The sequence below is a fragment of the Podarcis cretensis genome, assembly GCF_951804945.1.
Source record: "Podarcis cretensis genome assembly, chromosome: 2".
Lineage (NCBI taxonomy): Eukaryota > Metazoa > Chordata > Lepidosauria > Squamata > Lacertidae > Podarcis > Podarcis cretensis.
The window spans coordinates 91,257,795-91,280,863 of record NC_137171.1 but is presented as its reverse complement, the minus strand read 5'-3'; the positions used below and the strand labels follow the sequence as shown (position 1 = coordinate 91,280,863).

General features: G+C 48.1%; 1 protein-coding gene across 1 annotated transcript; it reads right to left on the bottom strand.

The window, feature by feature from the left end:
- Positions 1-929: 929 nt before the first annotated feature.
- On the bottom strand, positions 930-22,232 carry LOC307208820 (protein SSUH2 homolog). Its single transcript, XM_079963803.1, has 13 exons — positions 22,134-22,232; positions 20,399-20,454; positions 19,884-19,985; positions 19,412-19,490; positions 18,913-19,042; positions 18,195-18,255; positions 17,271-17,395; positions 9,060-9,122; positions 7,670-7,752; positions 5,971-6,063; positions 4,177-4,282; positions 2,159-2,266; positions 930-1,666 (listed from the first exon to the last, which is right to left on the bottom strand). The coding sequence occupies exons 1-13, from the start codon at positions 22,157-22,159 to the stop codon at positions 1,526-1,528; spliced, it is 1,173 nt and encodes a 390-aa protein (XP_079819929.1). The 5' UTR covers positions 22,160-22,232; the 3' UTR covers positions 930-1,525.
- Positions 22,233-23,069: the final 837 nt, after the last annotated feature.

Below are 23,069 nucleotides of genomic sequence, written 5' to 3'. Positions count from 1 at the left end.
GAGTGCTACTGCTGCTGGCACCAACAAAGTCCAGCCCCTTTCCTCCTCTAGGCAGGGTGGGACCATCCAGACTGGAAAAAGAATTGGTAAACTCAAAAGCAAAAATACAGTGGTGCCCCGCAAGACGAATGCCTCGCAAGACGGAAAACCCGCTAGACGAAAGGGTTTTCCGTTTTGGAGGTGCTTCGCAAAACGAATTTCCTATGGGCTTGCTTCGCAAGACGAACATGTCTTGCGAGTTCCTGCGGTTTTTTTCCCCTCCCCCCCTTTTTCTAAGCCGCTAAGGCGCTTATCAGCTGATCCGCTAAGCCACTAAGCCGCTTAACAGCTGATCCGCTAAGCCGTTTATCAGCTGATCCGCTAAGCCCCTAAGCCGCTAATAGCGCTAATCCGCTAAGCCGCTAATGGGCTTGCTTCACAAGACGAAAAAACCGCAAGACGAAGAGACTCGCGGAACGGATTCTTTTCGTCTTGCGAGGCACCACTGTACTTTCCAAAAATACTTTCCAGGGAGCTCCAGAAAGAAGAGGTAAAATCTGTTATGGTCAAATGGGCCCAAGACTTTGGCTACAACATCCCAATGACCGCCTGGGAAAATTTATGGAAGGTCAATAAGAAATTCACTGCATGTTACACCCTAATATGAAGCAGTTCCGATGGTACCTGACACCACTAAAATTATCTAAAATGTATAAAAATATTTCAAGCAAATGTTGAAATATTTGGTAAGTGGAAGGGTCAAGAAAATTAGGGATACTTGGCCTAGACATACCAAAAATTGCGAGAGAAATATTCTTGTATGCTACTGTAGAAGCAAGAATACTAATTGCAATGAACTGGAAAGGAGAGAAAATCCCAACAAAGTTGGAGTGGCAAAGTAAATTGATGGAGTTCACCGAACTGGCAAAAATGCAAGACAAATTGAGAGGTAATACTGAACAAACATTTATTTGGAAATGGGACATGTATAAAAAAAATCTTAGAGATTATTGTATTAGTATAAAAGTGGCAGGATTTGAATGATTTCTGTGTTATGATGGATATTTATAAGAGGATATATTATTGACAATTAAAAAGAAAATAGAGATTAATAGTGCACTAGATAAAATAAGAAATAAATGCATGATGGGTGGCAGGAAGTGGTAGGGAACTGAAGAATGTACAGTGAACAAATAATGTGATTTTCTTTTTGTATTTCTATTTTGATTATATATATATATTTCTTTGTTATATCTTTTAATATTAATAAAGCATTAAAAAAGAACATATTCAGGAGACACGCTGGGGGGGGCAGGAATGTTCTGTTGTGCACGAGACATCCTTGCACTGATAGCTCTTCTTTCTCCTTCTAATATGTAATCCTGGAGTTTGGCAAACTTTAGTCCTTTATGTCTTCCACAATTCTTATAAAGTGGGACAATAGACTTCTTTTTTAAAAAAAAATGGGATGAGGAGGGACTGCAAATATTCCACAAGTTTTAATCAACAGTGCTTCTTTTACACCGGTTGAAATAGCCCATAATAATCACAGGATGGTACAGCAACACTTCTGTGGATAATCCTCCGCATGCACCTTGCGTTCCTTGCCATAAACATAGAAGGAGTAAGGTTTTCCATGCCACAAATATTGTACCCTGGTGAGAAGTATCAGTTCAATTGTTTGCCTCTGTAAAAACACAAAGAAGATACTTTTAGGGTCTAAATATCAGTGTATCGTTTGCAGAAATGTTCAAACCTGAATGGCTTTCTTTTATACATAGAAGAATGGCAAGAGTTAGGCACATTCTGAATACGGACATGCTGCAGCCCTATCTGGCAGGTATGGGGAATCTGTGACGCTCCTGACGTTCTTGTCCCAAACCACTGGGCATGCCTGCTGGGCTTACTTAAGCTGGAGAGCAACAACACCTGAAAAGCCAGAAGTTCCCCATCCCTATTCTCTGACCCAACTAGCCGAGGGTGCTGCCAATGTAGGAACTTGGCCAAACAATATGGAAAAAGCCTACAAAGCTTAGAATGTTTGCAAGGGCACAGGCCGATGTATGAATTTCACCATGACCCTGCATGGGGGAAGGAAGCGCTCCAGGCAATTCTCTTGGACCACAGCACTGAGGACCATCGCCTCAGTGGTGATTCAGTTAATATTCACAGCACTTGCCTGCCTCAGTATCCGCCTTGTAGATGCAAACTGAGCTTGGTGTTGTTCAACGGCATAGCTGGAGGCTTGACTGACGCCAAAATCAGGGAAACTAATCACTGGATATACCTATGGAAACACAAATTTCAAAGACATACAAAAAAAACCCTGAAGTCCAGAGCGAGGAGCAAGAGCAGGCTAGTCATTGTTTTATCACATTATGTAGACATGAACTCTCTAAAATGCAACTGCATACCACCCAAGAAAAGCCTCTTGCCTGCACTGCGGACAGGTAAGTAAAATGCAGAGCAAACTACTGTTGCCAATATGAGATGATGAAGCCAGGCTGTTTCTGGGCAACCCAGTATGTCCCTGTCCAGCCCTTTCTATTTTACACAAAATTATCAAGAGAGTTCCCTGGGAAGAGGGATTAATAAACCACTCTGGGAGGGAACTGCAGCTTTCTGAAAGGAATAGGGGTCTCCTAACAACTCTGAGCATCCTTAACCAAAGACAGTTCACAGGATTCCTTGGGGGAAAGCCATGACTGTTGAATGTGGTATGATGCTGTTTTCAACGTCTAGTGGAAATGGGAGCCAGAGAGAGGTTAGGTTCCCACTTTGGCACTGTTAATGCTCTGGCAGCCCAGTGCCGAAACAAGCCCCAGCCTGGGCCTCCACAGAAAAATGTGTTGCCATTTGACAAATGCACTACTGAAGTGGGCCAAGCGCCACTGTCACCCAACACCAAAATTTCTCCAGTTCCATGACTGGAAGGAGGAGCACAGAGATTGTTCTCCCCTGCGTTGCCCAACCCACATCCTCCCCAGCCGGGAAGAAAGTGAGGGATTGTCCCTGACTTCGTTCAGAGTGATAGGTCCACAAGGTTTGCCTTGGCTATCAAGGCCAGCAATAGTTTGGGAACTACGAGGGTGCTTTATAGAAAATGTATACCCCAGCCTCACACAAACTATATGCATGTTTTCTGGAAATGCCATTTAGATGCAAAATCTTCAAATCATGTCTTAACAAATCACCGGGTATGAAAAACTTCTTTTAATCCATTAAATGCATTATTAAGCTATTTGGAAGATTGCGTTTAAACCATCATTCCTGTCTAAAACTATTTTCTGACTGCCACTGTTGGGGTTGGGGGTCAGGATCTGTCAAACAATGGGCATATTGCAGGTTCTAAAATAGTAGGATCACTGTACGATTTGGCTGTAAGCTACCGAGTAGGCAGAGGCATAGAGTGGGGGGTGCCAGGGGACAATTTTGAGAGGGGGCGCACTACTGACCTGGCGGTGGAGAGCATCCCATCTCAGTTGCGGTGAGATGCACCTGGCCTCAGCAGCTTCACCTCCGCTGCCAGGTCAGGCCTGACCTGGTAACGGAGAGCAGGGGGAGAAAGGGCTTATGTTCTGCCGCTGCCAGTGGGTTTCCTGAAAGATTCAATTGAACTACAGTGGTACCTCGGGTTAAGTACTTAATTCGTTCCAGAGGTCCGTTCTTAACCTGAAACTGTTCTTAACCTGAAGCACCACTTTAGCTAATGGGGCCTCCTGCTGCTGCCATGCCGCCGGAGCACGATTTCTGTTCTAATCCTGAAGCAAAGTTCTTAACCTGAGGTAATATTTCTGGTTAGTGGAGTCTGTAACCTGAAGCGTATGTAATCTGAGATACCACTGTAGTATCACTTTATGAATTAATGAAAACCTGTTTACAGCCATAGGCCTCTGCAACCTTTTTATCACACTAAATCTTTAACAGGCTCTGGATGACTTTACAAACATGTCACATTCCTACCCGTGTATTTTTGTATGGCTACAATTACTTTTATGATTGTGTGTGTGTGTTGTGGCTCAGGGTGAGGGAGAGGTAGCAGAGGTTGGAATAGGGTGGGGGGAGGTTTATGTGTCTGGGGGACATTATATGGTGAAATATGCTCCACCAATTAATTAACTGTCAACACTTAAGTTGATTCCTTTTCAAGTCCTGCCTCTCTTTGCATTACTGCTTTTGCTGAAAGCATTTCATTACCATAGGGCTGTCATCAACAAACAACGTCTCTCCAGTAACCGTTTTGAAGAGTTCGATAGGAAATCCAGATCTTTCATCTGCCACATATTCATAAACGTTGTTCTTCCTATGAAGGCAAAAGGCAGGAGAGTTGTAATGACAACCTGCAGCCTTTCTTTGTTTTCACAGCACAACACCCTTCTCAAACCAAACGCTCTCAAAATGGCTCCCCCTGCTATGTAACCTTTTTACGTGGGGTCGAAGAGCCGACCCAATCTCCAACATACCGTATTTTTTGCTCTATAACACACACCTGACCATAACACGCACGTAGTTTTTAGAGGAGGAAAACAAGAAAAAAATATTCTAAACGAAACAGTGGATATATGATTTTTGTGGTTCATGCTGTGGCCACAGACATGATCTGATGGTGAGTTTGGGGTAGCCCAATGCAAAAATCCACATGGATCCATGCTTTGTAACCACGTTTTTGCACCATTGCAGCCACATGTGTGTGTGTTTTGGTGCAGAAGAGGGGTTTAAGGGGAGAAGGAACACGCGTAGGGTGTGTGGAGAAGGATGCGGCTAATAATGCAGGCGAGGGGTTTAAGGGGAGAAGGAACATGCATGGGGTGTGTGGAGAAGGATGCTGCTAATGATGAAGAAGAGGGGTTTAAGGGGAGAAGGAACATGCATGGGGTGTGTAGAGAAGGATGCTGCTAATGATGCAGGAGAGGGGTTTAAGAGGAGAAGGAGCTCGCGTGGGGAATGTGGAAAAGGAGCTTTTCGGTGAGCTGAGCGGGGAGGGGGGAGGGAAAGAGCACTGTTGCTTTAAAGGAGCCAACTGGACAGCAGCCACTTACAGCAGTGTAAGCAGCTCCTTTCCTCCCCCGCTTTGCTCCTTCTCTCCCTCTTTGCTGCTTTACGCAGCTAATGGTGAATCCCCTGCAACCCAAGTCCTGCTCAGCAGATCAGCTAAGACGCTGGGAGAATCGTAATTTCCCCCTCTCCCTCATCCCGTGCCCTCCTGTCCCCAGCAGCCTTTTTAAAAACTTTTTTACTGGTTTTCACTGCGCTCGTGGCTCAGAGCCCTCCTGTGCCCTGCCGTCCCTCTGCAGCCTCATTGCTCCATTTAGAGAGCGCACGGACCTTTGCTAGCTGAGGCTGCAGCAGCTGTTGCTGGCTACGCGGCGCTTTTTTCCGGCTCGCTGTGGCTCCTCCTCGCGTGTAAGCGGCTGCTGCCCGCTTTGCTGCCATGGCTCTCCTTCCCTCCCTCCTCCTCGGCTCCTCCCCCTCCTCCTGGCTGTAAAGCAATCAAAGCTAGAGCCATGCAAAGCCCTGGAAGCGGCTCCCGCTTTGCTTGACTGACGGCAGCCATGGCTCCGGTCGAGTACATTCGCTCCGTAACACGCACAGGCATTTCCCCTTACTTTCTAGGAGCAAAAAAGTGCGTGTTTTGGAGCGAAAATTACGGTATATCAAACACAGTGCAGTCCCATGGGAGAACTGAACCACATCAGGCGCTGACCATAAATTCATGAAGTCACAAAACTGGCACAATGCTCAAAGGTAGCCGTCGGTGCGGACTGAGCCAGAGCAGTGCCTCATTTAGCCCCATACACTAACCTAAATGACAAGAGGTCTCAAGCCCATATTTTCCAGATCAGTTGAGTAACCATTCGTACATCTATACTGGACCTGCTCACTCAAGATGCTGAATGTAAAACTCAGGCGGCTCTGGTAGGCAGAGCCAATTTTCCACACCGTTAGAAGCGGCCTCCCCTTTCCACCACAGTCTATTTTGACAAGACTTACCATTCAACTTGCAGCTCAATGAACGACAGCAGTTGTCCTTTTCCTTCACAATCATTGCAGACTGTTTTTCCCATACCAGAACACTGCTGGCAACTGTAAATAAAATGTAATAAAACACAAGGTGTGATAAAATGTAATGAAACTACTCGGCATAAAGCTTGGTACTTTGTGAGCCCGGCTGAAACACACACACACACACAAAAGGAAAGGATAATCCGGCAAAACCAATGGAATAGAGGTTTCTCAGTTCTAGAGCTGTCTTCTTGTTTCGTTTTTCTGTTGGGAAATGGTGCCATCTCCTGGACCTCAGGACGCATAACAAGCTGAGCTTCTTTTTCAGTTAGCAACATTTTCCATTATGGCCAATACTAGTCAGGGGATGGCAACTCTATTTCTGCTCTCTTGAATATACTTAGCCAACACAGGCACACAGAGAGATGAAGTGTGGCATGCCCCATAGTTTGGGTGAAGGGCTGGAGATCTGCTTTATTTGCTTTCTTAGGATCCTTCTGTTTCAAACATACCCCTAAGCCTTTCTCTCATATGAATTTTTCCACCATGAAACTCCTACAGGCTTCCATATGTCCCCAACTAGGCATAGACCAGCTTTAGCTTCAGGGAGGCTGCTGCATCATCATAGCAATTATATGTACACAGAAAATTTCACAAAGATTAAAAGATTAAAATGACAGATCACCATCTTCTTAACAGTCTGCATGTGCCTGGGACCAATGGGGAGGTGAAAAGTAAGGCCTGCAGGATCTTTTCTCCATTCACATGAGGGCTGTCTAACTTTTCACGCTAATTCAAATTTTGCAAAACAATAGCACACGTCTCTGAATGCAAAAAATCATAAACAGAAGAGACTTCCATTTATATTTCTAGTTTTTGGGGCCGTTTCACTATAGCCCTCATTCCAGGGTGCTGCTATTAGGCAACGCCTTTTGCTTTATTTTACATTTGGGCACAAGTGCACTTCCCAAGTGCAAAATACATTTGAATCACTTCAGTTACAGAAACTGAATCAATTCAGTTACAGAAAGATCTAGGACAATGCTTCCTATATTTTTAATTTTAAAAATTTAACTTAGGGTCTTTAAAGTCCTTCACATGCAGTATTTTAAACATTTCACACCTCTGAGGGTAAGCTAAGTCTTATTATTCCCATACTGCAGATGTCTCTTTCATCCTGCAGCTTTCCAAAGGCCAATGAGTGAGGCTGAGCACCCATGATACATATAAAACACATTCGAAACATATTATTTTCCTCAAAGAATTAAGGGGTGTTGTATTTTGTTGGGCGTTGTTGGGAATTTTAATTCTGAGAGGAGAAAACCACAGTGCCCAGAATTCGTTGAGGGAAAGAATGTGCTTTGAATGTGCTTTTAAGGTATATAGTGTGTATACAGCCTCAGTTCACAGCAAAGGCAAGATTTGAAGCAAAGACTTCATGGTCCCTGAGCTATAGTAACTAGATAAAAGTAGATATTTACACATGCATGCATTAGCACAGTATACGTGTGAACCTATCATCTGTTGAACCTATAGCTTGAAACTCCACCATACGATTGCCCATGGTATCTCACGTATCAGGGGAGCAGGAAGCAGTGCAATTGTCACACATAGTGCAACACTCTAACCCCACAGTGAAAATAAAAATGAGCATCTTCCTCATATATTTGCATATTGACTCACGCACTTTTCAAGTCCACTTCCTGAACACAGGTCACATGTGTCATCCACAAACCGGACTCCTCTTCCATGACATCTCCCACACTGTTGCTGTTGGGATTTAATTTTAGACAAAAGAGCCAGAAATAAGCAGGGTAACTCCAAACAAAACCCTCGTTGGGCAAAAACAGATCTCCATGATCATCTTTAACAAGGAATCACTTCACTGCTTTCTCTATCAGTCATTAAGGTGCTATCTGCCGAAGCAAAGATGTCCATCTTGTAACACCCTGGGAATGTAGATGGAGAGGCCCAAGGCACCACCTTTGTACATATCCCCAATGAGGACACTGTTGCGAAGAGGTGTTCCTATGGGCAAATGGACCACAAAGTCAGCTGTAACTGCAGACCTGTCAGAAAAATTGGCTAGATCCAAGCCTTCTCAATTCCACCTGCTTCTGGTGGTTCTCAAGACAAGAGAGTCTTGGGTGACTTGCTTGTGGGAAACAAGGGGGACTATCTCCCCACCCCCACCCCGGGAATCAGATTCTACTCTCCACCAAGTGTATTTTTAAAATGCCCTATGAACCTCAAACTGCTGCCATCTCAGACAAAAAAATTATTAGAAAATCTGTTTCCTGCACCTCATGAAACATGGTGCTGAAGTATAAGGGGAAGGATCAATCCTGAACACCACTCTGTCTTGGTCAAAAATCCAAAGGTCTTCCCTCTGTGACAGAGGACTTCCCTGTCTCCTTGACCCAACCTGGCTGATTCCATCCAAGTGAGAGGTGTTGACCTTCTCCTTCTGCTTTCTTAACACTGCCTAGATGCAGCTGGAGATTTCTTGCCTCTTAATAAGAGAAGCTGCCCAGTTCCATCAGTCTGTGAACTGATACTCTATTTGATTCCACCATACTTCATTCCTTTCTATTTTCACAAAGCATGTAAAAATGTAGGTTTTTAAAAATAAAAATAAACTTTTTCTGAATTAACAGATTAAAAATTGATGGAAGAGTTGTTAGTCGTGACTTTTATCAATTTTGGGCGGCATTGCAATGTTTACTTTAATTAATATTTCTCACATCCATGATTACGTAGTCAGTCGTGTTAATTGTTCTCTGTTCTGAGTTTCCAAATATGGAAGAAAAACCAGCATAGAAAACGTATACCCCAGACATCCAGTACAATTGCTATATCAAATATTTACTGGCTTTCTGGTTTATATCTCCGGGGTTCCAATTTGGTTCTACTAGTCAACATCCCATCTGCTGTTTAGACAATAGCAGGACAGGCTACTGCGCAAAAGAAATATTCTTTCCTCCACCACCTTTTATTTTCTTATCTGTGTTCTCATCTTTCTACAAAACAAAAACTCCACACTAAGCAAAACAACCCCCTTACTCACAACTACTTACCTTGCTGTTGCCATTGCATTTACTGCAGTGACGTCTACCAGTCGATCCACATGTCGGGCAAGCCTTCAAAATCAAAGAAAGGAGAGCGTCAAAACGGAGCCAGCAGCTTTTATTTGGACCTGGGTTGTCTGGAAATACTATGCTGTTCATAATGAAAGCAGGCAATGTTAAGAGGATCTGGTGGGCTTCCATTTGTTTTGCATTAAGCTATGGCCACATTCATAACATACATTCAAGGTGTTATGGTGCCATTTTAAGCAGCCATGGCTCCACCCCCCACCCCCCGCAAAGAATTCTAGGAACCGGAGTTTGTTATGGGTGCTGAACTGCAACAAGTTCTAGAAGGTTCCCACCCAGGTCTTCTACTGTCAGAAGGTTCAGAATTTCAATCTCAGCCACAACCTTATGATTTCTATGCTTGCAGACATTGGGCTAAGGCAGAACCTAGCTGTTACAGCCAACAAGATGGAAAACACCCAACGTAGGCTCTTCCAGTGCACAAACCTTGGGACTGGGTCACAATGTCTTCCATTCCCAGAGCTACCATTTTCAGAGTGAATTAATAAGAATTTCCTCTTCACGTGGAACTCTGGACATAGTACAGTTGTACCTTGGATCCCGAACGCTTTGGTACTTGGACATTTCGGCTCCCAAACGCCACAAACCCGGAAGTGTGTGTTCTGGTTTTCGAACATTCTTTGGAACCCAAACGTCTGACAGGGTTTCCACAGCTTCCGATTGGCTGCAGGAGCTTCCTGCATCCAATCAGAAGCAGCGCTTTGGTTTCCAAACATTTTGGAAGTTGAACAGACTTCCAAAACGGATTCCGTTTGATTTCCAAGGTATGACTGTAGTTCTGTGAAGGGAACATGCAGCTCCTAACAATGCTCAGCACCTTTAACAAACCACAGCTCCCATAATTCTTTGAGGGAATCTATGAGTGTTTAAATTAGTATGACGATGCTTTAAATGTATGGTATGTGTCAGAGCTGCCTCCAGGTCCCAGCTCACAGAGGACCAACGCTAGGCTGTAGTTATGTACAAAAGTCTTTATTGAGATTCAGTCTCCATTTCAAAGCCGCAGCGTGCAGCTCTACGTCCCGAGCTTAGACCGGCGAAGTCCTGTCTGAGTCTCCTCCCCCTCCACACCAGTTTAAGACTCTCGCTTTGCTCCACCTCTTCCTAAATTCCTTTCTCCTCTGGGCCCTCCTGCCCGCTAGGGTCTCATCCTTCCTCGACTCCTCTGACGCTGACCCTGACGATTCTTGCCCCTCCTTCCGGCGGGCTTTAGGACCTGGTTCCCTATCCGGGCTACCTTCTGTGCCGCTCGCCTGTACCTTTGAACTTGGCGCGCGCGCCCAGCCTGCAACTTTCCTCTTAACCGTTAACTCGCTCTCCGATGGAGGCGTGGTCCACCCTGACTCATCTTCTCTCGCTGGTGGTGCATATGTGGGCTCTGACACCTGGGACTCCTCCCCCCCACTACGCTCTGGTGGGGAAGCTGGTCCTGATTTGCAACTGGTGCTCTGGGAGTCCCCGCTGGCCCCTTGCTTCTGGGGTGTCCCCCTTGGGTCGCCCCTTGCCCTGCCCATCGGCGCCCCCTTCTGTGAATCTTCCGATTCGCTGGAGAGGCTCATGGAATCTATCGGGCTGCTGTCATATTCTCCTACGCTGCCCTCGGATTGCTCCCCCTCGCTTTCCATCTCCTCTCCTCCCTGCGCTCCCGCTGAGTCCCTGACATCCATCCCCCCCTCGAAGCCCCCCCTTCCCCCCTCCCCCTCCTCTGGCGTGGGTTCCGGGTGCTCCAATGCTGTGGGGGTGCATGCCGGATACTGGTCTCCCCCCCTGGCATGCTGCCAGTCCGTGACGGGTACATCGACGTCGCTCTCCTCCGCTTCCATCTCGTTGCCGGCGTGCTCGAAACCAGGATCCTCCCCCAACCCGTCCATGCCCCCTTGTTCCCCCATTTCCTCTGGGTAGTCTGCGTGCCAGGGACCTCTGAGCAGTCTCCTGCGCCACTCCTCCTCGGGTTGAGTGTCCCACCAATAAGAGCGCTCCGCACCCAAGTCTGAGACCGACCCCTCCGGCGAGGTAGTCTCTGGAACCGTCTCCTCAACCGAGGAGAACCCCTGAAACGTACTGGCTGAGAGTGTGGGGGTGAAAAGATATTCGTCAAAATAATCCTCCGGCATGGGCCTGTGTGGGAAGAGTGCGTGGAACTCGTCTTTGAGGTAGTGCTCCTCCACCGCATAGTACGGCACCCAGCTGTTGGCGCTGGCCGGGGCACCTTCCCTTGCGATGAGATATTCGACTCCCTCTTCCCCCCATCTCGAGTCCAAAATCTCCGTCACCTCGTTGAGTGGCCCCGCCCTCGGCGACCCCCCTGTCATGGGTGCATCTCTAAGCGGACTGGGAGCTGTTCCTGGCTCCTGAAACCTGTGAGGTGCCTTGTAGGGCGTTAGCACCGATCTATGAAAGACCGGGTGCATTCTGGAACCCTCCGGTAGTGTCAAACGGAAAGCCACTGGGTTGATCTGTGCCTCGACTAGGTAAGGGCCCAACTGCTTGTGTCCTAGCTTCTTCTTAGCTAAGGACCTGGCCGGCACTGCCTGGGCCGCTAACCAGACCCAGTCCCCTACCCGTATGTCCTCCCCCACTCTTCTGTGTTTGTCTGCTTGCATCTTGTATACGTGTTTTGCTAGGTCTAACTGTCTACGGAGCTGTTCATGGACCTCCTGTAACTCCTCTGCCAATGCCTCTGCTCCCTGTGGCTCCCCCTCCCCCTCTTTCTCTAAGCCCGGGAAGGTCCTGGGATGTCGCCCGTGGTTGGCAAAAAACGGTGTCACCCCCGTGGACACGTGTTGTGTGTTGTTGTATGCAAACTCGGCCAGGGGCAGATAGTCCACCCAGGTCGAGGGCTGCTGGTTGGCGTAACATCTCAGGTACTGCTGCATGACGGCGTTGACCCTCTCCGCTTGTCCGTTGGTCTGCGGGTGTCTTGCCGACGCTAGGTTGACCTTGACGTTCAGGATCCCCATCAGCTTCCGCCAGAAACTCGAGATGAACTGGCGCCCCCTGTCAGACAGGATAGACCTTGGCAGGCCGTGTACCTTGAACACGTGGTCTATGAACAGCTTGGCTGTCTGTTCCGCTGTGGCCACCTTCGCGCAAGGAATGAAGTGCGCCATCTTGGTGAACATGTCGACTACCACAAGTACTGCTGTTTTGCCCCTCGAGCTGGGCAGGTCAGTGACAAAGTCCAAGGCTACCCTCTCCCACGGTTCGGACGGGGTCTGTAGCGGTTCTAACAGTCCCGCCGGCGGTCTGTGTACTGGCTTGGCCCTTTGGCAGGTGTCGCACCTCGTGACGTATTCCGCGACTTCTCCCCGCATCTTGGGCCACCAAAAGTCTCTGGCTACTAATTCCACCGTCTTTTCCCTGCCGAAATGTCCGGCGCTGGGTGCGTCGTGTAGCTGTTGCAGTACTGTCGCGCGGAGTTCATCTCCCGGTACGTAGATGGCCCCCTTGCGGAGGAGCAGTCCGTCGCGTATCTGGAACTCGTCGTCCTTTGCCGTGCCGCTGCGCACCTCCTCCATCTTGGAGCGCGCGAAGGAATCTGTTCGCAGCTCGCGCCGTATCGCTTCCAGGTCTATTGTGGCAGAAGCGCATGCCCACGCCTTGGGTGCGAAAATGTGTTTGGCCGCTACCGGTGCTGCTTCCTCCAGATACTGCGGCTTCCTGGATAGCGCATCCGCCATGACGTTGTTGTCTCCGGGGATATATTCTATCCTGAAGTCGAAATCCGCAAAGAACTCCGCCCAGCGGATGTGTCTCTGGTTCAGGAACCGCGCCGTGCGCCAGTACTCCAGGTTCTTATGGTCCGTGCGAACTTGCACCGTGTGTTTGGCTCCGATGAGGAAGTGCCGCCACGCCTTGAATGCTGCATGAATGGCCAGCAACTCTCTGTCCCAGATGGTGTAGTTCTGCTCTGACTTGCTGAGCTTCCTGGAGTAGAAAGCACACGGCCTCCAATCCCCTTGCGGGTCTCGCTGCAACAGGACTGCCCCCACGGCTCTGTCGGAGGCATCCGTCTCCACCCTCATGGGCTTGCTGGGGTTCACATGCAGCAGTTGTTCCTCGGAAGCGAAAAGACGCTTGAGTTTCTGAAAGGACTGCTCCGCCTGGTCCGTCCAGATGAACTTCTTCTTCTTGGAGCTGAGGGTGTCCGTGATGGCCGCCGTCTGCATAGCGAAACCCTTGATGAACTTGCGATAAAAGTTAGCAAAGCCGACAAACCTCTGGACCTCCTTCCGATTGCGCGGGCTCTTCCAGTCCAGTACTGATCGTACCTTGGCGCTGTCCATGGCGATTCCCTTGTCGGACAGCTTGTAGCCCAGGAAATCCACCTCCGTCATGTCGAACTGGCATTTCTCCAGCTTGGCGTAAAGCCTGTGCTCCCGTAGTCTTTGCAGGACTTCCTTGACATCTCTCTCGTGAGCCTCCTGCGATTCCGAGAAGATCAGAATGTCGTCCAGGAAGCAGACGCACTTCTTGTATAGGAGCCCCGCTAACACGTGATGCATGAAGGCTTGGAAGCAGTGGGAGCCATTTTGTAAACCGAAAGGCATAACCCTATACTCATAGGTGCCCAAGGGCGTGAACATGGCCGTCTTCCACTCGTCGCCCTCCCGCATGCGTATAAGATTGTACGCCCCTCGTAGATCCAGCTTGGTGAAGATGCGTCCCTTTCTCACCGTCGCGAGCAAGTCGTCGATCTTGGGCATCGGGAAAGCCGTGGGCTTGGTTTTCGAATTTAAAATTCTGAAATCAACTACAAGCCTCTTCTGGGGCGTGTCTTTTTTCTTCACAAAGAAAACAGGACTGCCCCCCACTGCTTTGGATTCTCGGATGAATCCCCGCTTCAAATTGTGATCTATGAACTCCCTGAGCTCTTGCAGTTCGTCTTCAGACATGGAGTACAGTTTTCCGGTCGGCAGCGTTGCCCCCGGCAGGAGGTCAATCTTGCAGTCGTAGGGTCTGTGGGGAGGCAGCTTGTCCGCTTCCTTCTCGCAGAAGACCTCCAAAAACGCCTTGTACTTGTCGGGTACAGCTTGCAGCATGCCCAGTTGTAGCTGTGGGTCATCCTCTTGCCCCTCGTCCTCCTGGTTAGTCATGATGCAATGTTCTGCGCAGTAGGAGGAGCAGAAGGTCAATTTACGCTGGTACCATGCCAATGCCGGGCTGTGCCTGTCCAACCAGCTCATGCCCAACACTATGGGCGTGTCTGACAGTTGGGTGACGTTGAAGCTGATGACTTCGCGGTGATTTCCAATGCGCATCACCATTGGCGGCGTTTGCTGTACCACCTGTCCCCCCAGCAATTCTCTTCCATCGACTGTCACTACTTTCAGGGGCATCGTGGCAGGCAGGAGCGCTATGCTATGTTGCTTGATGAAATCCACCCCCATAAAGTCTGCATTGCTACCAGAGTCAATGGTAATAGGCACTTCCATGGTGAGCCCATTGGGAAGCTGGAGTGTTGCGGTGAGCTGCACCACTGGTTTGGGCGGGAGGGGGTCTGTGGGCTGTAAGATTCCTGGGGACTGCTTCACTGATTCGTCTGGCTGGGCCCCAGCGGCTCTGCTTCCAGCCAGACTTCGTCGTTTCCCTGCTGCGGTTCCCTCTGCTGAGCTGCTTCTGTTACTTTTGCTGAGGCTGCATTGTGCTTGTGGAGCCTCTGGGGGCACTCTTTTGCCATATGCTGAGCACTTTCGCAGATGTAACACTTCCTGTTCCCTCTAGGAGGCTTCACCTTGGCTGCTCCTGGTGTGAGGGCTCTGGTCGCTGACTGAGCCTTGGCACCACCTATCTCCATCGGCTCCTCTCCCCCTCCCAGTGGAGGCGTGGATTGAGCGCGCGCTGAGTCTCTGGGAAATGAAGGAGGTGCCCTTGCTGGCGTGCGTCCCCAACGCCCTTCATCTTTGCTCCAGGGACGTTCTTCCAGCCGCACACCAATCGTCAACGCCTTCTGGACCACTTCTTGAGTGCTCCGTGGCCTCTCCCCCCTTGCGATTTCGTCTTTCACAGCCCCGTTCAGCCCCTCCCAGAACAGGTCCCTGACGGCCGCTGAATCTTTTTCCCATCCCAGCGCGTTGACCAATGCAAAAAAGCGGGAATGATATTGCCTTACAGTGGCTCTGCCTTGTTTCAGACCGTGAATCTCTTTTCTAGCGACATCGACATCTATCTCCGATAAAAAACAATCGTCCATCGCCTTAATGAAGGCTTTTGCGTTTTGGAGGGCTGGATCATTATCTCTCCACAGATTGCGCAACCACGCTTTAGCTTCTCCATGGAGATGCGTTAGTATGAAGCCTACTTTCTCCTGCTCATCTCTAAAGTCCTTCTCCAGCAACTTTAGCGCAAAAACTACGTCTGCTGTGAAGTTAGGATATTGCTGCAGACTCCCATCGAAATGCGACACCAGGCTCCCCCCTCTCTTCCCGAGCCCGATCCCTTCTGATTTGGCTGCCGGTGGCCCCTGTTTAGTCAACATTTCCAACCTGTTTTGCAGATCCTTGCAGACAGCATCTGATTCCTCTTCTCTCCTCCTTGCCGCTCGTATTTCTGCGTTAAGTTGTACCACGGCTTCTTGCAAAGCTGCCAGTCGTTCTTCTGTAGTCATCTTGTGCTGCTTTTGTGAGCTCGCGAAGCACCAATCTTCGCCCCTCGCTGCGTCCTCTCACGTTGCGAGGTTCTTTGAAATCAGAGACAGGACTTACTGTCAGAGCTGCCTCCAGGTCCCAGCTCACAGAGGACCAACGCTAGGCTGTAGTTATGTACAAAAGTCTTTATTGAGATTCAGTCTCCATTTCAAAGCCGCAGCGTGCAGCTCTACGTCCCGAGCTTAGACCGGCGAAGTCCTGTCTGAGTCTCCTCCCCCTCCACACCAGTTTAAGACTCTCGCTTTGCTCCACCTCTTCCTAAATTCCTTTCTCCTCTGGGCCCTCCTGCCCACTAGGGTCTCATCCTTCCTCGACTCCTCTGACGCTGACCCTGACGATTCTTGCCCCTCCTTCCGGCGGGCTTTAGGACCTGGTTCCCTATCCGGGCTACCTTCTGTGCCGCTCGCCTGTACCTTTGAACTTGGCGCGCGCGCCCAGCCTGCAACTTTCCTCTTAACCGTTAACTCGCTCTCCGATGGAGGCGTGGTCCACCCTGACTCATCTTCTCTCGCTGGTGGTGCATATGTGGGCTCTGACACCTGGGACTCCTCCCCCCCACTACGCTCTGGTGGGGAAGCTGGTCCTGATTTGCAACTGGTGCTCTGGGAGTCCCCGCTGGCCCCTTGCTTCTGGGGTGTCCCCCTTGGGTCGCCCCTTGCCCTGCCCATCGGCGCCCCCTTCTGTGAATCTTCCGATTCGCTGGAGAGGCTCATGGAATCTATCGGGCTGCTGTCATATTCTCCTACGCTGCCCTCGGATTGCTCCCCCTCGCTTTCCATCTCCTCTCCTCCCTGCGCTCCCGCTGAGTCCCTGACAGTATGACTTTCCTTTCCTGCTTGACTTTCCTTCAGTCATCTCATTTCAATACAAAACTCTTTTACCTCCAAAATTACGCAACCCTCTTACCCTAATTACTCGGGTCACCTAATGATCCACCTAAATGCCTATACAACCATTTCTGCACAAACTCTTACCAGTAAACCTGTGTACAATTTGCAACAACATTCCTCTGTCGCTTCTTTCTGCTCTTATATCCCATTATAAATCTGATCATGATCTTTGTGCCTTCAATTCTGCCTGAGAAACTCCAAAGAGCTGCTTCCCTCTTACGTGACTCTAGCCCACAGTCACTGGCTGCTTCTCATAAATCTCTCCCACAACAGGAACAACTCAGAGATAATAACTATCTTGTAATTAAGGACAACAGTATAAGCTACAGGATAAGGACAAGAGTATAAGCTACTGGCAGCTAGAGAGTTGGGGAAACAGTCCCTGACCTCCCTCACAGACACAGCACAAAATCAGGGCCTCAAGCCACAAGCCAGCATGAACACTTACCTGGCAGTAAGCCCCACTGAGTTCAATGGGAGTTACCTTGAAGAAAAAAGGCACAGGACTGTGCCAAAGAGGAGGGGAAGGGTGCTGGCCAGACAAAATGCATGGACCCACGTATACCACCATATTCACTGATACATTAGCTCTGTACCGTTAATGCTGATGTATGAGGCACTCTGATTCTCTGGGTTTTCTCTCGGAACATGCCAGGAGAGTCTGCTCTCACATCCCAAGGCAAAGGAGGTGTCCCACGCAGGTAGGAATCTACTGCTCCACCTGGTATAAGAAAGCTTGGTTTGCAAATGTTCTTTGGAACCCGAACATACAATGTGACTTCCGCAGCTTCCAATTGGCTGCAGGAAAGCCATGCCTTATTTCTGAAAGTTTTAGAAGTTGAACGGACTTCCAGAATGGATTCCATTCAACTTCCAAAGTACCACCACACCTTGTTTTCAGGACATACAGAAATGGAGAGATAAGGTGGTCTATACTAAAGCACAGTTCCATCTAATGCTTTCAGATTTTTTAGAACAAAGGTACACAAATGTACAAAATGCAATTTTTAAATGCATCTATCCTTTTTGGTTTGAAGGCCTTGTTAAATAATATTATACTGAGTCCTTTACATTGAGAATGCATTGAGAAAGCAATAAAAGCTGGTTCCTGTAAAATTCTTCTCCAGTTGCTACCCGAACTCCCACCACCTGCTGACACAGCCTTTTGTGAAGTGGCAGAGCCATCACAACATCCTCAGCTGCTCAGTGGCCATAGAATTGGGGGGTGGGGGCAGGAAAAGCTGTCACCTGATGCCTGCTGTTAGACCAGTTCATGATCCATTGCATCCCAGGCCAGCTCAGCCCCATTCCCACCTTTGGAAACCCATTTCAAGGCCCTCTGTTGGGTATCCACTGGGATAATGTCAACGGGACTCCTGACTGCCCAACTGGTGACTGGCAGGAGGCCAGCTCAGCTGGCAGAAGCAAAAGGAGATGCACCACACTGTGAAGGGTTTGGATGGTTCAGTCTGGCCTAGGTGGGGCTGGATTGTAGTGTAGCGTAGCATAGCGGTACTTACCCCCATAAGGTTCCGTCTTCCATTCAGAGGATCTTGATTCAGTGAAGGTCTCCAATTTATACTAAGAAACAACTTTCAAGAATTAAACACTTCACTCAAGAAATAGTCAGCAGATTTTTAAAATTGGCTTAGGGAAATTACACAGGGAAGCAACACCTTTAAATGTCTCTGGTTAGAGCCAACACAAAGCAACCACCAGAAGACTACAAAACAGTACAAGTAAAATGCATCTCATATCCATTAATTCAAAATGGTTATATATACTAAAAAAATAGAATGTCCCTGTCTACAAGTTTCCATGCTAATATAAAAGAACTGCAGATACTTAAAAAATAAGTGGCAAAGGCTAATGAAAATAAATCCATAAATGTGTATCAATTTTGAACAGCGCATGGAAATGTTCATGCAACAGTTTTTGCAAGCAAAAGCATTGCTTTGAGATGGGCAAGATATCCAGCGATGTTGGTACTAGATTAAAAAGTTCAGATACATTCATGAAGGTAACAATCCCAAGAAGAACCAGAAATGTGAGTGTGACGTTAACATATGAGAGAGTGCTGGAGGTGAAATAGTTAAACAGGTTGCCCAGTCAGGACCCAGGGAGGTGGAGTCAGTCAGGTGTGTCGGACTGGCAATGCCAGCGTTCAGAGGGCGTCTCTGCCTCCACCATACCAGCTGCTCCTGCATAGCTATACTATTACCAATATATACTGCTTACTCTGTAGGTATTGAATAACTGTAGGTCATTAAACACCATCTCTTTGGCTGGGTCTGTGCTGTAGCAGCACTTGCTGGAAGCGTACTGGATAAAAGCTTCTTTGGCTTCATCTTCTGAAATGGCAGGAACACTGTAGGAAAGGACCAAAAGGAGGGATAAGCAAAAATGACCGCCAAAACTTCCCATAGTCCTTTTTGTCTGGGAGGGGCGGGACCTCAGGGACAAGAACCAAATATGCACACCATATCCCGTTTTCCTGGCCCTCACAACTCTCCCCAGGCCCGGTTAGAATATGTCTTTGAAGTCTGAAAACACCTTGTGAATTTCTGAATGGAGGCTGGGGAGAGATGTGGGAGTGTCTGTGGAAACTAGCCTACTGAACAAAGGTGAAATCTGCATGCCCTGCTTGGCCCATTTTTGCCTCTGGCCCCACCCACACCACTATCATGTGACCCTGAGAAGGAAGTCCACAACAGAATGCATAACAGTATCCACTTACTTCCATGTTCTCTGGGGCGGCTGTTGCCCACCTCCATGTCCAAGAAACAAGTTAGGTGGAGGCAGGCAATGTTTTCCTCCTATAAAGGAATGGGGTTCGGGTAAGAACAGCAGGATAAGCAGTTGTGAATGTTCTCAGGTCTCATGAGCAACGTGCTAGAAGAAAGTTCTCCTTGGCAATAGCAGAAAGGAACATTCATGCAGTGGGTGTTGAACTTGGCCAGGTAGCGGATCAGCAACCAGTGCAGAACTCCGAGCGCAGCTTTGAGATGCTATTTCCAGCACCGCGGAAATGCCATGCCGGGCTTGTTTACTGTAGCGTGCAGGGACTCACCGAATGGGTGGCTCGGTTTGGGGGTGACTCGTGGGCCGGTTAAACGACCCCCATGCGCTGCTTGTGGGCCATGGGCCTTAGGTTGCCTACCCCTGGCATATGCTTTAGGGAACTAGGGTCCACACCAACAAGTGCTTGCCTGCAGCGGTTGTGCCTTCATAGCCAGATATGGTGCCTGTGTTATACATAGGAGCAGCATAAGGTCCTGGCATCTGAGCCATGTCTCTGGGAAGGGCAGCACCTACAAGAAAGTTAGGGAAAAGGAAGACGTTAAACGTTGTCATCTTTCAAACATATAATGAATCGTACGGAACACTGAAACCTACATATAAGATTTCGTCTTTATTACACAAGTGATGGGTTTGGCACTAGTGGGTACCTTTGGGATTTGAGAAAGTGCCATGGTCACAAAATGTAGGGAGGACGTAGCAATGCTGAGCCAATGCAAACAAGAACTGAGAAGGAAGGGCAAATTTCTCATGCATCATGGATATTCATCAAGACCTTACACAGGCACCAGAGGTGGTACCAGTGGGCATGCTAGCACCTGCAGCCACATTGGCAACCCCTGGTAAACTAGGATTTAGTGTGACATCTCAATGGAGCCAAGGTTAATAAGGATAATTAATGCCCGCAATGTCTTGCTTTTCATACCGAACGTCCACTGAGCAGATGTCTGTCCAACAGTTCCGTATGTCTGAGTTGGTACTCTAGCAGGAGAAAGTGAAAAAGAGTGTAATGCACAATAACGAATATAAATGAGCAGCTTAGAATACAAAAAGCAGAAATAGATGCAGTCAATTTAAAACCATTAGAGAGTGCAGTTGTGGATGCAATTTTAACACTGTCGGATGAAGGTCTGAAGTAGTAGGTGCTTAACACTTTATATATAAAATCAAGGCTGGCTTCATACAACCATTTTTTCAGCAACAAACTGATTGTTTAAAAAAAGGAATTGTGAGCTGCTGTTTTAGTTGATTTTAAAAGCCCTAAAGCCACAATATAAGAATACCTTTATTGGCATAGTATTAGTATTGTAATGCTATGACTAAGTGAATCGTCATAAAATAGAGAACAAGCTTTTGAGTTCTTGAGAACTCTTTCAACAGACTCTGGGAGTGAGTCCCAATGTTTATCCATTGCCAAATGACCAAGTACATTTTTTTATTTGTCCCAAATCTTCCAGCAATCAGCTACATTTCATGTCCATGAGTTCCAATGTTATGAGAAGGGTAGGAAAACTTTTCTCCATGCAGTACATAACTTTCTAAACACCTATAACTTTACCACTTTTTCTCTAAACTAAAAAGTCCCAAACACTGCAACCTTTCTGCACGGGGGAGTTACTCCTTCCTGTGCAGAAAGTTGCATTTTGATCATTTAGGTTGCCCTTTTTTGAAACTTTTTCTCCTCCACTCCCTTTTTAAAAAAACTTAATGTTATTAAGGTTTATAGAGAAAAATATAAAACAAAAAGATACTAAGTTTTGTATTTTGTGGGGGGAAATACGAAAAGATACTAAGTTTTGTATCCCCTCCCCTCTTTTCTGAAACTTTTCCAACTTGCAATATCCTGTTTGCAGCGGGGCTTTTACGTTCTCATGTCTGACACCCGGAGGTCGGCATGTTCTGTATCTCAGAGTTAAGGGAATCTCTGCAGAAGTACGCATGCTCTGCTTGTCAGAGGTTCCCGGTTCGATCCCCGGTATCCCCAGGCAAGGCTAGGAAAGAGACTCTTGCCCTGTGTCTCAAGCTCACTTCCAGTGGCTGAGCATCTCCAGGAACGGCTGGCAAGGAGCCCATCCTGAAACCCTGTGGAGAGCATACTTCCCTATGTCTCCCCATCAGGGGTGGAGAAGCCTGGGTCACATGCCATATGAGGAAACTTCCCATGTCCCTAGGAAAAGAAGCTAATGGTTCCTGGAGCTATTTTGTTTTTGCTTCTGTGGTTTTTGTAGATGTTTTGGGGAGGTGCTTAACTTGGGGACTAATTCAAGTCCCGCTAGCTGTGGAGATGAAAGCGGGCCGCCTCCACTGACATGGGCGCGGCGCGCTCAGCCCAGGGAGGAGAGACTGGAGGGGCGGCTTCCTTCCGCGGCTGCGTTGCCTTGCGCGCTTTTGCGCGCCTCTCCCGTTCGCCCGCAGCAAAAGCGCCCCGGAAGCAGCTTTTTTCCTGCGCAAAAAAAAAAGCCCCCTTTGCAGCTTTCTTGGCAGAAAGAATCAACACGTGGGCAACGGGGACTCTCTTTCCCCTTTACTTCGTTCCAGCATGAATTAAAAGGAATGGCGAGGAGGGAGAGGGTGGGGAAGACGGGCAGCTTTCAAGGGAAGCGGAGAAGAGGGGAGGGAAGCGGGTCCCGACGAGGGGGATTTTTGCAAAAGGCTCTCACCGGATTCCCTGACGGCCGTCCGCCATCGCTTCCAGCAAACAATCTCAAACACGCGAGCAAACAACCTTTGCCCCCTCTCTCTTTACTTTCTCTTTCCGGATCCCTCTTTGGCCAGCCTTGCGCAACTTTCTGTTTCATATAAGCTGCGGAAATGTGGACGGCGGAGAAGCAGGAAAAGGAGGAAGCGAGAGGAAGCAGAAATGGACAGGAGTTCTCCTATTCCTAGGCCCATTCTCATGTTATCTCAGACCCTCCAAGTGTCCCTTTTCCCCCAGGAACGTCCTTGATTTAGAGAAGCCGCCCTAGTTTCTGATTTGATCCCCTTTCCCTTAGGACAGGCTTCCTCAAACTCGGCCCTCCAGATGTTTTGGGACTACAACTCCCATGATCCCTAGCTAGCAGGACCAGTGTTCAGGGATGATGGGAATTGTAGTCTCAAAACATCTGGAGGGCTGAGGTTGAGGAAGCCTGCCTTAGGATGTCCTTATTTTCATTGGAGAAATGTTGGAGGGTATATCATTTGTGTGTAGAGCCAAGGGCGTAGCGGGGGGGGGGGGGAGACGAGGGAGCCCCCCATCAAAGAAATAACTAAAAAACACTTAACTAAAAGCAGAAATTGTAGAAATAATTTGACAGATTTTTCCAAGCACTTGGGGTCAAAAGAAAGTAGTTTAAAACTACTTCATTCAGAATGTGCTGTATAGAGCCGGGCAGAGGATGATGACCAGGGCCGGATTTAGGTTTGATGAGACCCTAAGTTACTGAAGGTAATGGGGCCTTTTATATGTCCAGCTGTCCTTTGTCAACAACAAATTATCACTAATTTTTTGTTGAATATATGCTTTATGGTAATTTATGGACCTAATAGGTATCTAAAGTCTTTTGCACATAACTAAATATGTATTTTATCAGAGTAATTGCTGAACGGAAATACAA

Coding starts and splice junctions, on each gene's coding strand:
- LOC307208820 (XM_079963803.1), bottom strand. CDS start 22,159: ATGGCGGACGGCCGTCAGGGAATCCG. Junction 18,256..18,912: donor AGTTATTCAATACCTACAGA/GTAAGCAGTATA, acceptor GTTGTTTCTTAG/TATAAATTGGAGACCTTCAC. Junction 9,123..17,270: donor CTCATACATCAGCATTAACG/GTACAGAGCTAA, acceptor TTGATTTTGAAG/GCTTGCCCGACATGTGGATC.